This window comes from Arachis duranensis, chromosome 5 (genome assembly GCF_000817695.3).
Source record: "Arachis duranensis cultivar V14167 chromosome 5, aradu.V14167.gnm2.J7QH, whole genome shotgun sequence".
In the NCBI taxonomy this organism is placed as follows: Eukaryota; Viridiplantae; Streptophyta; class Magnoliopsida; order Fabales; family Fabaceae; genus Arachis; species Arachis duranensis.
In genome coordinates this window covers 98,209,211-98,225,053 of record NC_029776.3, presented here as the reverse complement: position 1 = coordinate 98,225,053, position 15,843 = coordinate 98,209,211, and the positions used below count along the sequence as shown (strand labels likewise).

Sequence of the window (15,843 nt, the reverse complement as noted above, 5' to 3'; positions counted from 1 at the left end):
ACCACCAAAATTAAAGGAGTCTTCAGCACTCTTGAGTACATAGAAAGAGTTTTGAAGTGTTGACCGAGGATTTTATTCAGCTACCTTTTATTGAACTATGTGTGTTCGTTCTAAAGTCTTTCAGTATATTATTATTCATCTTTCAAAATCATTATAGTTTTTTAAATTTTAAAGAAAAAACAAAATCTTTATTTGCAATATCATTTTCATTGATGATTGACCTCAAAGTAAGTTGCGTAATGATGGTGATGGTGAGACGATAAGCATCATTATTGAAAATGGAAGGAAAAACGTGCACAGAGAAAATAGAAATTAAAAGTTTATTAAAGAAAAAATAGAGGACTAATGTATTAGCCAAAAAAAAAAATGTCATGGGATTCGATTATATTTTTATGTTGGTTGTCGAAACACAATATTCTTTCTTTATCCAGACTTGGAACTGGTTATATGTACCGTAAATATAACATAGGCGAAATTAACAAAAAAAATATACTAAAAAAATCTTTTATTAAAAATTTTAATTCATCTTCTGTACAAAATAAAAACTAAAATTCCTTGAGAGCTATTTCATTTGTATATATATTCATATTTGTCTTTATTAATACCAATTGTAAGAATAAAAATTATATTATATATAAATTTATACGATGTTTAACTCGTTTTAATATATATTTTAGATACCTAATATAATTGTTATAAGAGAATAACGTATTTCCTAGTGCATGTTTTGGCATCGATCACAATCAAAGATTAAATCATTGAGTGATCATGATACAATAGGCCATTAAAAAACTATTTTATTAGAATCGATTTTTATAATTGAATCTAACTAATTTTCTAAAAGTAAGCGTGTTATTTTTTTTATTATATCTTTTTTTTTTGTCTCTCTCTTCTCTTTTGATAAGTTGTTCTTTTTTTACTCTCTTTCTTCCTTTTTTTTCCCTAAATGAAACCTTTTTTCTTCTTTTTCTTCTTTTCTCTTTTCAATTCTTTTTCCTTATGTTTTTCTTATTTTACTTCTATCTCTTATTTTCCGTGCAAATTCTCATCTTCCTTTCAAATGCTTATCTCTTTTAAAATTGTTATTCTATTTAAATCCATCATTAATGAAAAATTGTATTCAAATAAATTAATTTTTAAGTTGGATTAAACAAAAATATAACACAAAAATAACACACGAAAGAAACACAGATTTTAGTTAAAAAAAAAACATATAAATTACTTTCAACTATATGCAAATTTTAAGTTGAATAATAAAGTAAATATATATATAAATTTTAATTAAAAACACAAATTTAAAATTTTAGTTGAATAACACAAAAACTATTGAGAATATGTGTTATTTATCATAATTTTTTTTACGTTTTGTTTCTTATATTTTTTTAAAAAAATTTATGCGTTGATACTGTCAAAAAATTATATGTTTATCATCATAAATTTTTTTGTATTTCAGTATTTATTGTCAATAAATTGTAGTGTTTGCTTCTATGTTTCTCTTCAAAAATTTGTATTCACTCTTAAAAGATCGTGTTTATTGTCACAAAATTTTTGTATTTGTCATCCAAAAATTTCATGTTAATGATAAAAAAATATTTATTTTTTTTACTGTATTGCTCTTTAAAGAGTAGACTACCATATACAATTATAAAACTTTAAAATACTGACAATATTAATCATGAATGAATGAAATTAGTTTTATATTCACAAAAATAAATTTTAATGTGATAAAAAGACCCAAACGTTAATTATATTTATGTGTAGATTTACCAATTTTTTGAAATTTTATAAATAAAAAAATAGCTTAGTTTTTCATTTTGTATGGGTATAAAATTAATTTGGTTTATTCATCAATAATTTTGTCAATATTTGAATTTTTATGGATAAAAGTGATACTTTCATTTTCTTTAAAAAAAAATTGTTTATTATCCAAAAGCTTAAGCTGATAGGAGAAGGTAACATTAATGGTTATATCTATTTGCTTGATTTTCTATTCTTTTTCACTTTTTGGGGTTCTCCAAGGATCAAACTCTTGACCTTTCGGACATAGAACTCTGATACCATGTCATGAAACCACTCATCCCAAAAACTTAAGTTGATAGGAGAAGGTAACATTAATGGTTATATCTCTAACAATCATGTCATCTAACATAACGAATTTCCCTTGAAAACAATGCAAATATCGAGTCACGGGTCCTGTTCCCCTAATTTAAGAATTGAGAATCCAAAATACCTAACATTTAGAGACACATGTTTAGTTAAGCATTCATAACACTCTTTAGCATTCATTTTCTTTCTGAATATGCAACCTCATATATATAATAACTAAGACTGGGGTCCAACAAAATGAATGATTGAATTGGATTGAATTATAGGACATGTTGAGCAGACAAGATATTTACGCAATATAGAACAAAAATGTTGGTCACATGTAAGTACTTGGTCTACACATAATATGTCTCCATTCATTACAGAGTTAATGAGATTTCAGACAAGTTTCTGCACATGTTTTATATTGAGATATTTTTTAGAATTCCATTCCGGATGTTAGTTAGGCCAAGAGAGTAATGATTATCCAAGCAAATTATTAAATCTAGATGTGTCGTATTATCTATAGCCTATGTTGAATTTTAACTTAATATGACTCGATCGGTTTTATTATTTGGTATTAATTGTTTGTATTATTACTAACAAGCAAGATTATTGGGGTTTTAACTTTGATTTTTCTCAAACTGATTTTTTCCTAACTTGACAGTTACGTTATGGACTCATCATCTCATCACACACAAAATTGTAATTTGTTTCTAAGAGATTTGATTATAATATATTTTATTTGATCTAAATTAAGTTGATCGAATAATTAATTCATTCACTCAATTTTTGTAACAGTTCATTCGCTAACTATAAATTTTTAAATAAAACTTATTTGTGACGAATTTATCCTATATGTCGAAACAAAAAATATCACAACAAACCAAAAAAATAATACATCATCTTTGAGTTGGTTGCCAACCTTCTGTAAAGCAGGAAAATGATTAGTTAATATAGTAGGTATATATTTTCAATTCGGTTTATTACTCGACAGAGGAATTCAAATGAATCATAATGATGTTATTTAAGTCGTTATGAATTACTACACCCAAAATCATTATTATGAGACTAAATTATAGTTCGACAATCTTAGGAAGATAATATTTAAAGTTACGTTATATATTTTTATACATATAATTAATGTTCGTAATTATATATTTATTATATTTAAAATGATACCATTATTCTCACAATAAGTAATCAATACTAATTATTAAATAAGATAATTTTTTATTATTTAAATTAATTTTTTATTATCTTTCAAATATGATTGATTATACTTTAATTTATCTGAATGTTTAACCTTATCTTATCTTAAGGGACTATCAAACATATGTCGTATCAATAAATTTTTTATTTTTTGTATGATAACCATCATTGAAAATGATAGACAATTTTCATCCTTCAATTAGTTTTTAGAAGATTAACTCAAATTGAAGATGATAAAAAGAATTAATCTTATATTTGTTTATCAACTCATTGGGTAGGTGTCAAATCTTGCAAACTTCGGATTCTATAGGTCAATTATTGGGTATAAAAAAAAATGTGTATTGAAACTATGTTGCATGAAAAAATAGATACGTATACGTTAGCGTGTGTATATATAAATTTTACGAATTTTTAAAAGTAAATGATATTTTTTAACTAATAAAGTATGTTTTATGTTAAATTTAAGGTGGAAACTCACCTGCAGTCGACTGCAGGTGAAGTTGCTTCTGGATTATTGACACGTGTTATTGTATGATTTAAAAAAAATGATTTATTTTATACAAATGGTTTATTTAAAAAAACTGGTTTGAATAGATCAAATAACTACTTTTAAAATAATTTAAATTCTTTTTGCGTGTTATTCCTAAATTTCTAACAGATAAATTTGATATGTTCTTTTTCTTCATTCATATTGACCAATTTTTCTTTAAATTTATCTGAAACTTTTTTTTATTTAATTTTTGTCAAATATATGTATACAAATTGTTTGAAAAAGTAAAATTTAGTATTCTGAAAAAGAAACAAAATTTACGGTTTTTTTATAGGACTGGCATAAATGATATCATCTGTCCTTTTTTTTGTGTCTCTGTTTCTATTTTCTTGATGAGTTTTGTTTTGTTCCCATAACTTATATTTTCAGTTGCTTTTAAATTAAGCTGTAAAAATATGTTCAATTGCAAATTTATCGTTAAATTAAATTTTATTGTAATCAATCAATTAACTTTTATTTTACTAATAAACTATTTTCATGCAAATTATTGTTGATTTTTCCATATTATTCTATAAATAAATTATTTTTTTAAGATAATAAGACTATAATTTACTTGTCTAGAAATTATGATTTCACTGTCATGCACGTTTTTGTGTTTTTACTTATCAACTATAATTTATTTTTTAATGAAATTAGAATTTATTTTCAATAAAACAAAAGTATCTAATCAAAATATTAATTTGTTCTCCTTAAATAATTGAACATAATATTATTAATTTTGTCTACAACAAAAATTTTTAATAAATTTTTTCAAAATAAAATTGATTCAAAAATAGAGAAAAAAAAACAACTAATGAAAATATTTATTTTGACATTGCCATTAAGAATAGGATAGCCATAGAAAAAATTCAACCAAATAAAAAGGACCTAACTTATACAATTAAACTACCATCATATCATTACAATAAACTATAATTATCTTGGTATTTATGATCCTGAACATCAAAATGGTGTGATGACATAAATATGTACGTATTTATTAAATAATTTTCATCATTAGGAATGAATAAAAACACAAATTAAGAAATACATTTGAAATAATAAATTTGATTAAGAAATATAAATAAAAGGAACAAACCTAATTGAAAGTTTCATATTAGTTCTGAAAAAGGGATTGAAAGAGAACGAATTTTACTTGCGAAACGAAGAAGAAGGGAATAAAAGTAACTGCTTGGTCCAATTTAAACTGGTTTTTTTAAATAAACTATTTATATAAAATAAACCAATTTTTTTAAACCGTATAGTAACACGTGTCAGCCATCCAGAAGCAACTTCACTGGCAGTCGACTGCAGGTGAATTTCTACCTAAATTTAATTAATTATCTTAAATTAAAAAATAAATATTTAAACGGTCTAAACAGTAAACTTAATATCTTAAGTATTTTTGGAATAAAAAATAAAAAATACAAAAAATTTACTCAAAATGACATCATTTTAAACTAATTTGAACGAAAAAAATATATCCAACCTACCTAATGTAGGGTATACCCAAAATGTATTTTTATGTAAAACTAAAAAAAAAAATTGTTAAATAAATATTCTACGTACCTAAGCGTAACCAACATGGTAACATTTATGAATGATGTGCAATCATCAGTCCTTAAGTTTAAATATATATCTAATCATTTTACGGATTAAAGAATTGTTAGTGTGACAGATATAGTTAGTAGATTGACTTTGGTATGAAAAAAAGATAGAGCAGTTAAGATTCTTACTAAAAAAAGAGTTTTTTTATAGTTGGCAAGATAATTAATCCTATTTTAAATTATTTTTGAAAGTTAATTAAAGTACATTTAAATAGTTTAGATGGAATTTAATTTATTCAATACACAGAACTTTTATTTTTTATACAACATTTTTTTGAAAAGATTGTCATTATAGGTGATTTTAATACTATGGTGAGCTTCAGTGAAAAAAAAAGAAGGGAGTTAAAATCAACTTCATCTATTTTTGAATTTGTGAATTTTTATTGATGATGGTGAACTGAAGGATTTGGGTGTGATTGGAAGAAGGTTCACATGGACTAATAAATGACGAGGACAAAATCAGATCAGGGAGCACCATGCACTTGCAAACGGTAAGTGGATGGATCGTTTTCCGTCAGCCTTGGTGTCTCGGCTCGCATAAAACAGTTCAGATCATGCACTTATCCTCCTTGATACAAATCCGACTATGGAAAAATCTAAACGGAAGTTTAAGTTTCAAGAGATGTGGTGTGGTTTAGAAGAAATTCGAGTAATTATCCCTGAAACTTGGAAGGAATGGATGGATGGCTCAGCAATGTTTATTTTTGCTCAAAAATTGAAGTATTGTAGATACCGTATTGTTCAATGGCAGCAACAGAACAAATTTAATTCGAAGAAGGATATTGATGAACTCACATCTTAGCTTGAAATTCTCAGAGATGAGGGTATTATAGAGGGAGAACACATTGAACTCTTGAAAAATAAACTTGAGGATGCTTACTTTAGGGAGAAAAGCTATTTGAAGGAGAAATCTCGTATAAAGTGGCTAAAAGAAGAGGACAGAAATACAAGTTTCTTTCACCAGTCATTCCAATTTAGAATCCGGAGAAATAAAATTTGAAAACTGGAAAAGAATGATGGTATGTATGCTCCCACACGTGAGAAAATTATACAAATAGTTGAAACACACTTCAATATCTTCACATCGATTGACCAAGTTAATCCGACACATGCATTCGAAGATTTTGAAACCAAAGTTTCAGCAACCATGAACAAAAAAGTAACTAGACCGGTCAGTTTTGATTAGGTAAAACGTGCTGTCTTTAGTTCACCCCAGAGCTCCCCTGGTGATGATGGATTTATGACTAAATTCTTTCAATTCTGTTGAAGTTTAGTAGGGAAGGATGTTTTTAAGGCTGTCCACAGCTTCTTTGTTAGTGATAGACTACTCAAGAGTTTCAACCATATACAAATCTGTCTCATTTCTAAGATTTTTGATGCAAAAGATATGGCACAGGTTAGACCCATCAGCCTTTCCTCAGTTGTGTATAAGATTATTTCTAAAGTACTAGTCTATCAACTACAAAAATTTATGACTTTGCTGATCAGCCTTAATCAGAGTGCCTTCATTAAGGGTAGATTAATTTCAGACAATGTTCTAGTTGCTTATGAATATATGCACTATCTAAAGACAAAGAAGAGGGGCCTATCGACTGAAATGGCTGTAAATTTGGATATGAGTAAAGCCTATAATTGTGTTGAGTGGCATTTTTTTGTTCATTTTGGAAAAACTGGGATTTGAATCTAGGTGAATTGGTTAGATACAGGAGGTGGTGGCTATAGTTTCTTCCTCTGTCAATGTTGAAGGTCAACCTTTTAGTTTTTTTAAACTAAATACTGGTATCCATCAAGGAGACCATCTATCTCCCTACCTTTTTTTTTGCTGTGTAGAAGGATTATTCTTTTTGCTAAATAAGGCAGAGCAAAACGGTCTCATTGAAGGTATTCAGAACAACCGAAGATGTCCTACTGTTAATCATTTATTGTTTGCAGATGACTCAATCTTTTTTTTTTTTTGCAAAGCGTCAGAAAATAGTTATGAAAATATTCTCAGTCTTCTTCAGTCATATGAGGAGTTCAGTGGCTAAAAAGTTAATTTGCATAAATCAATTTTATGCTTTAGTAATAATACTCCTCCTACTGCTCGATCACTACTGGCTCGAAAATTGAAAATTGTTCATATTGGTACACAGGATAAATATTTGGGTCTTCTATCTATAGTCCAAAAATAAAAAAGCCACCTTCGGAGAAATCAAGGACAATGTGAGGAAGCGAGTTCAAGGGTGAAAAAGGAAACTTCTCTCCTCTGCGAGCAGACATGTTTTAATCAAAACTGTTGGGGAGGCTATTCCAATTTATTCATTATCATGTTTCCATCTTCCTGACACTTTAATTAGGGAGATTCACAACATACTCTCCCAATTTTGGTGGGGTCAAAAAAGTACAGAGCGAAAAATGGCATGGATTAGTTGGGATACTATGACAAACCTGAAATTGGAAGGTGGACTAGGTTTTAAGAACCCATGGGATCAGAATTCGGTGCTATTAGCAAAACAATGTTGAAAAATTGTCTCTCAGCCACAATCACTCCTATCTAGACTCCTCAAAGGTAAATACTTTCGATACAATTCTATAATGAATGTAGAGATCAGAGCAGTACCTTCGTGGGGGTGGCGTAGTATATTGGAAGGGCGTAAGGTTGTTGAAAAGGGGTTGGTTTGGCAAGTTGGTGATGGGTCCAGTATCCAAATCTTCAGCAATCCTTAACTTGCTCCTCCACATCTTTGTGTTGTCCCTCTGTCTGAAACTTTCAATCTGCAAAATCAACCACTATTGATGGTCAATGACTTAATACTTTTTAATGGTCTGTGGAATCAAACTCTAATTAGAAGTATTTTTTCTGAGGGCACTAGTCAGCGTGTGCTAGCAACAACAATTGGGGGTGGAGAAGATAAAATTTATTGAACCCTTAATAAAAGTAGTTTGTATGAAGTGAGTACTGGGTACCATGTGACTTATGGATTTTCGCATCCTCTCATTGAATTTTGCCTAGAAATTATGAGACAACGAAATTTGTGGCGAGAAGTGGAAGTTAAAAATCCCAACGAAGATTAAAATTTTTCTCTTTAAAGGCTTCCATAAAAAGCTTCCAGTGCTACAAAAGCTTCATCATCACATCCATCGATTCAACCCACCTATCTAAGATGCTTACAATTCCCAGAAACAATTAATCATTGCATCTTCCATTGTGAGAAATCAAAAGACATTTGATAAAAAATGAGCTTACTGGCTACTAGAAGGGACACCAAAAACTCTGAGTAGAACTTGAGAATGGAGATCTTACATACTCAATCCAATAGTTCCTCCCAAAAGATGATGATGGTGATTTTGAGATGATCCTTATGAAAGATTAAAAATAGATTCAGCTTTAATAATTTATCAACTAGTGTGAAAAAGATAATGGCATCAATTTTAAAACTGCAAAAGAAACTTTAACAAACCCCAAATTTTTAATTGACAAGCACTTTACTTTCTTTTATTTCTCTTATTAAATATTACTTTCTTTTATTTCTCTTATTAAATTATTATATGATGCTACTTGTATAATAACAGCATTAAAAGTCTCCCTTTTTTTTTTTTCTTGTCCCATATGTAGACACATATTTCTTTCATTTCACGAATGAAATTATATTTCTTTCATTTCACGAATGAAATTATCCGACTTTAAAAAAAAAGTTTAAATACATATCTTCCGCTATTTTCAAATTCTGAGAGTTTGCGTTCATCAATCAAGCTACAACTGCATGTAATGTAATGTAACCACTGGCTTAGCAATATTCTTTTTTGACAGTTTGAACTTGATCTTCAATTAAGATTCATGGTTAAGACTATATAGTAAAGCTTACATGGTGAGCCAAGCACACCCTCCATACAGCTGATTTATATACCCAAAAAGAAAAAAGAAAAAAGAAAAAGAAAAAGAAAAGAAAAGCAAAGCAAAAAAGAAAATGGTTGGCAGCACTTATCATAAGCTTGGAGGGTGACTGTACAAAATGCCACCATTTTATCACCTATATGTAGAAGATCACTCTAGTTACAAAAGAGTAAAAAGAGACTAAACTACATTAACTTTAGTATCCCCAAAATTCAGACATGATATATCATTCCCACCTCTAAGGTAGATGCATGAGGTATACTTAGAGCATAGGTTGGTCCTCTAGAATTTAGCTCATGCAACTCCTCCCTTGCTTCCAAATCGATTTGTGGACTATCCGGCACGACAAACCTCACTCTTTTCCGAATGATAGGAGACTTAACCACCCTGAGTTCGGACGTGCCTTCTGCTTGAGGACAAGGATCTTCTTGATCATCGTCTATTGACATTTTAACACCCTCCAAATTTGATGCTGAGGTCCCAACAACTGTCATTTTTGTATCATCCTCGAAATTCCCAAGTCCTAAGCCGTATTCGGAAGTGTCCGATCGGATGAATTCTGCTACACTGCAAACAAGATCCTTCTCAAACTCCATGTCATCCTTGTGAACATCACGGTAGCCATACCGTGCTATGCACCTATAAAGCCTATACTCCTTTGGGCCAACTCTACCGACTAAGAACCTTTCTTCGGGCCTGACATGAGGCACCGGGACAGATTTGATGCAGAGGAAGATCACAACTTGATGGAAAGCAGGCAGATTGGTAACGAAGTGCGAGAAAATCGCTGGGATCCCAGATACTAGCTCAGTGTGTATAAGGCCAATTCCCTTAACTCTTACAATTCCAAGATTGGGTCCCAAACCAAGGAGCCAGTTGATTGGTACCTTGTTTTGAACATCAAACTCATACTTCTTGAGTGTGCCATAGTGCCATACATACATGGCAATAAGAAAGATGAATGAGAGGGCAATGGGGACCCAGGCACCCTCTAGGAACTTGATGAGCGAAGCAGAGAAATAGAGCGCTTCAATCGAGCCAAAGAACAATATAAAGCAAACGGCGAGCCAAACACTTTTATGCCAGCACAAAATCATAACTAGAGACATTAGGCAAGTGGTCACCAACATGACAGTTATCACAGCCAACCCTGTTCATGCAAAGAAAACAAAAAACATGTTAAAAACAATCAAATTTAATCGAGATCAAGATAAAAATGATAGTATTCATAAACCATAATTCATGAGTACGGTTAAGAGAGTAAAAGAAGATGATGCATGACTATTCTACTATCATTCAGTGCCGCATAGAATATTCAGTTGCATCACCAATAGTTTTATGTTACCTGCAGCATTTCCCATGCGCTTAGTATCTCGGAATCCAACTACAATAGCTAGGCAAAGCAGCATTAAACTCCAGTTTATCTCTGGAATGTAAATCTGGCCATGTATCTTTGATGATGTATGAATGATCTTGACTTTGGGAAAGCATCCCAAAGCAGAGCATTGTTTAATTATCGAGAAAGTTCCTGTGATCACTGCTTGACTTCCAACCACAGCTTGAAGTATGGCTATTGCAAGAACAGGCCATCTAAGTAGTCCTAACAAAGGTGAAAAAGAAAGTAAGCCAAACAGCAAAATGCTATCAGTTTTTGCTTTTTGGAGTACGCAACTGTAGGGGACATCGAAGAGAACTTACGAGGTACAGATACATAGAAGCCAATTCGATAATCACTTTCCATTTCGTGATGCCTTGAGAGATATGCAGCTTGTCCCATATATGCTAGGATCAAGGAAGGATATACCAAGAAGGTAAAAGCTATCTGCAGTAATTCGGCTTATGTTAAAAGCAATTTTTAAAATGCTGCAGTTCAATAAGTTGTGTATGAAACGGAGGAGTTTAAAGTTGGTTTCATTTATGGTGCTTATATAAAATCTTCTTATGATTTAGACAATTCATGAATTTGCATCGCGTATTGTAATTCATGTTACCTTGATTGACAATTGTGAAAAGTGTCCTAGATCAGCATACATGGCTTCTGAACCTGGAACACCGAAATGATGAAAATATCAGGGAAAGATAAATCATGTGTTAAAGAATTCACAAAATTTAGAAAACAATTTGCTACACTTGCTCCACACCTGTTATACACAGTAGAATTCCACCCAAAGACATCCACCCTCCCTTTTGTGTCTTCCTCAGAAATTTGAACATATAGTATGGCGAAAGAGCTTGATAAACATGGGGGTTCCAATGGAAGATATTGTAAACTCCAATAGCACTGATGCATAGCAGCCATGTCAGCACGACTGGTGCAAATAGGCACCCAACACGGTGGGTCCCGTAATGTTGAAGTGCAAACAAAAATAGCAGTATTACGCAGGCAACCGGAACCTCAACATCTGCATATCCAACAATCAAGAAGTCAAATATTAGAGGTGCTTGGAGAATATGTTTGGAAGCAAATTATCAATGTTAATAGAGGTTTCACTTTATTTTTTCTTTGAAAAAGTTTTCTATTTCTAATTGGTCCTAGATGTTGTAGCAGGGGAAACATTCAAACTTTTTTAATCTTGTTCCTGTTTTGGATTAAAATATCAATCATATATTATTCATATCAAAAGCATATTTTAGTGATCCATGAGTAACAAGAGTACACTTGACCTTACAAGAGAAATTCATTTGATGAGAATACAGAAGACAATAGAAGGGTGGAAAAGAAAAATCATAAGCAATTAGGGTGCATAAAAGGAAAAGGTTTACCTAAGCTTTATCATAATTATACTATTAGTGATTCAAATAACTTTCTATTAAACAAAAGAATGATGATACAAATACAAATGTCAGATAATCCAAGGACAAAAGAGTGACTTAATTAGTATTTTTCATCATCTGCAGTGCTGCAAGTAGGTCAGAATTAGGTCTAGATTTGCTTCACAAGCACTATGAATAATCATTGTTTATGCATCATTAGTGGAATTGCATATACTATTCATGACAACTCTAATAGTGGCCATACCTAATTTTATATCCAATTAAATAACTTCTCAAGGATTGGTCCACAGGAGAGTATTTAAAGTCTTATCATAAACAAACAATGCATTTTACCTTAGTATGATCTCATCATAACTAATGAAAGTTTTAACTTTATTAAGTAACTATTTTTATATAATTGATACTCTTGATTAGTGGTTTACATCTCAGCCACATAATTTATGTGAACCTTTTTCTTTTACGTGTATAATCAAATTAATATAATTGTGTTCCTATACAAGTTTTAGCAAGAGATTTATTTGACTTGATCAAGGCAAGTAGGTTTCCCCTGATTATATTGTAGGACCCACAATTGTGCATGCACTTGCAGTTATTTTGGTTCTCCCTTTTGGTCCACTAAAATAAAATACTAACAAGAAGATAAAAAGGAAAGGGTTCATATAGTTAAAATAAGATTTTGTTCATGCATGGAGCATATATTTACCATGATACCCCAACTAGAATAATTTTTATATCTTAGCAGCATATATACCAAAATAAGATAATTGCAGAATCATCACATACAAGGCAAATCAGAACTATTCTAACTTTTCTAAATGATTTGAGAACATATTCCTTAGAATTATTGTTCCAGATGACAGAGACCCAGGAGTTTCAAAATCTACTCTGATCAGGTCTGAAAAAATAATGGAAAACAGACTCAAAACATATCATTCCAATTTAATGCTCTTATTTGCAAAATATCCTTTCTCTGTAGTTGAAAATCTTAATCTCCCTTGAAACACAAAGTAGATTATATAAACATTACTGCATTAAAATTTTACAGAGACAAAAAACAAGAATTCAGAGGAAAGATGAAATAATTGAGCTTACATCTGTGCTGCTCTTTAGACATGGAAAGCTCCAAACCAGAGACAGCAGAAAAAACTGCAGAAATAAACCCCCAAAATAAGAATACAAAAGAACGAGTTGCCAATAAACCAAGTTCAATGGTTGCAAGAAAAAAAAAAATTCAATTACCAGAAATCGCTGGTGTTAGGACACCATCCCCAATAACCATGCAAGTTCCAATCAAGGCCAGAACAAGAAGCACCCTTTGGAGAACCTTGTGCTTTTCCAACAAGGACTTCAATTTCAATCCCGACCCAACATTACTCTTCTTGTTATCTTGAACAGTTCCACCTCCATCAATGGTGTACTGAGTTAAATCCTCATCTGCAAGCTGAGTGCTAGGTAAGAGGCCCACCCTGGCATGCCTGCATAGCAAGGAGTAGAGAGCAAAAGTTCCCCCTTCACCATTGTCATCAGCTCTCAGCACAATGAACACATACTTGAGAAGTGGAATCAATGTCAGTGTCCAAAACACAAAGGACAACACTCCAAAGATTTCTTCATTGGTCTCTGAATGCTGAATATCCTCAGCAAAGGTGCTCTTGTACACATAGAGTGGTGAAGTACTCAAGTCACCATAGACAACTCCCAAGCTTTGATAAGCCAAAGTCAACACTGTTTTCCATGATTGCTCCTGCAACAATAATAATTTGAAAAACACGTTCTTTAAGATTTCCCAATAACAATAACCCTATGAATACGAATAACATGATGATGATGGCACATGGCACATGGCACATACATGCCTTACCTTAATTGGGTTCTTGTTGTAGATCACAGACTCAAGATCCATGATGGGATTAATCCTTTTCTCAGAACCACACAGCACTCATTTCATTTCATCAAGTAGTTAATGGGCATGAACAAAAAGAGGATCCCTTTTCATGAATTAACACCCACCCAAGCACCAAAACATAAACCAACCAAAAAAAAAATTAGAAATAAAATAGAGAAATCAAGGGACAAAAAGTGGCTTTGGTGATGGTGTTGGTGTACTATAAATCCAACAACTTTTTTCTTCTATCTATCCCTCCTCCCACCACAACAACACCCTCTTCTTTCTTTTCTTCTTTTGTTTTTAATTCAATACATGTATATATAAAAAAGAGTTTTCTTTTTCTTTTCTTTTTGGTGGGTCAAGAGGGACAAATGCAGACAAAGGAAGAAGAAACACGAAACACAAGCGCCAAGGAATTTAGAGAATAGTGGTGCATAACGAGGAAAATGTGTCTGGGAGTTTCTTGAAGAGGTTGAGATTAGAATAATGAATGAGTGACTGGTGGAATGTGTGTATACATGCAAGAGAGAGAGAAGCAGTTACTTTTGTTTCATAGTGAATTGTGAAGATGACGGTGAGTTTTTTAGGAACTATAGCTGTGTATTTGTTTTTTCACTTTCATTTTTTCTTTTTTTTTTAATATTAAAAAATTGCTTCTGATGCTCTTGTCGTGCTTAGTTGAGTTTACAGTTGAGTGAGTAGAGTGAGAGAGCCACGTAGAAGATTCTAGAGAGAATAATATTTTTTGGAAAAAAATTTGAAACCAAAATAATTCAGCCAGTCAAAAACTTTTTAATTTGACTTTATTTATATAACTTTTTTATATTTTGATTTTTTTATTATTTAATTGATCACATTATATTTTTAATTATTAAGATGTAACATATCATATATTAATAAGATATTTTATAATATAATTTTTATATATATCATTACATTAAAAATTAAAGACTAATTATAATAATATACTTCAAATATTATTAATAATGATTTTTTTGTAACTACTAATTTATTATTTTTTATTATTTTACTGCCCTTATGTAATATTGTAGAGATTAGAGTAATTTAAATTTTAATTATTATTATTTTTAATTAATTTTTTTATAATTACTAATTATTGTCTCATTTACGTAATATTTATTTCATTTTTTTAAAAATAAAATAATAATTTATTCTAATTGTTTAACATAAATATTTTCAAATTTTATCATAATAATTGGATTTTAAAAAAATATCAAATACTTAAATTAATTTATTCAATTGACAAATTTACTCATAATATCTATAATTTTATATTAATAACATTCATAATTTTATATATATGATATTCATAATTAATAAAATTTTACAATTAATATTACCAAATTTTAAACTATATGTTTTCTTCTATTTTTTAAATTATTATCTCATATGTGCACTAATCATAATTTTAATTATTTTAATATTTTTTATTTAATATTCATATGTATGCTTATTTATTAGTTTTAATATAATGAGTTAATAATTATTTTTAAAAATTTATTTTTTAATTTTTGTTTATATTTTATATTTTATTTTTTATTTTTTAATAGTTTATATGTTAAATATGAGTTGTATAGTAGAATTTGTTAAAATTTTTAACTTAACATTCATAATTTTATATGTATAACATCTATACTTTTAAACACATAATATCTATAATTAATGAGTTGGTGTTAGTTTATTATTTATTATTTTATTTTGTAGGTAAAAAACTAATAATTTTGAATGTTTCTGATTTCAATCAATATAGACTAATTAGATTTAAGATATTTTTATTTTTTATAAAATGTATTGAGATAATTTGAGATTTTTTTAAGATTAAAAATTATATTTAAAAAAATTAAAATGTAAA

The 15,843-nt window shown here is 29.9% G+C and overlaps 1 protein-coding gene across 1 annotated transcript; it reads right to left on the bottom strand.

Moving 5' to 3' along the window:
* Positions 1-9,153: 9,153 nt before the first annotated feature.
* On the bottom strand, positions 9,154-14,553 carry LOC107490803 (potassium transporter 6). The gene is made up of 8 exons (XM_016111614.3): positions 13,944-14,553; positions 13,322-13,826; positions 13,175-13,228; positions 11,449-11,709; positions 11,299-11,351; positions 11,006-11,129; positions 10,653-10,907; positions 9,154-10,457 (listed from the first exon to the last, which is right to left on the bottom strand). Exons 1-8 carry the CDS (start codon positions 13,983-13,985, stop codon positions 9,520-9,522), a joined length of 2,232 nt encoding a protein of 743 aa, XP_015967100.1. The 5' UTR covers positions 13,986-14,553; the 3' UTR covers positions 9,154-9,519.
* Between the last annotated feature and the right edge of the window lie 1,290 nt (positions 14,554-15,843).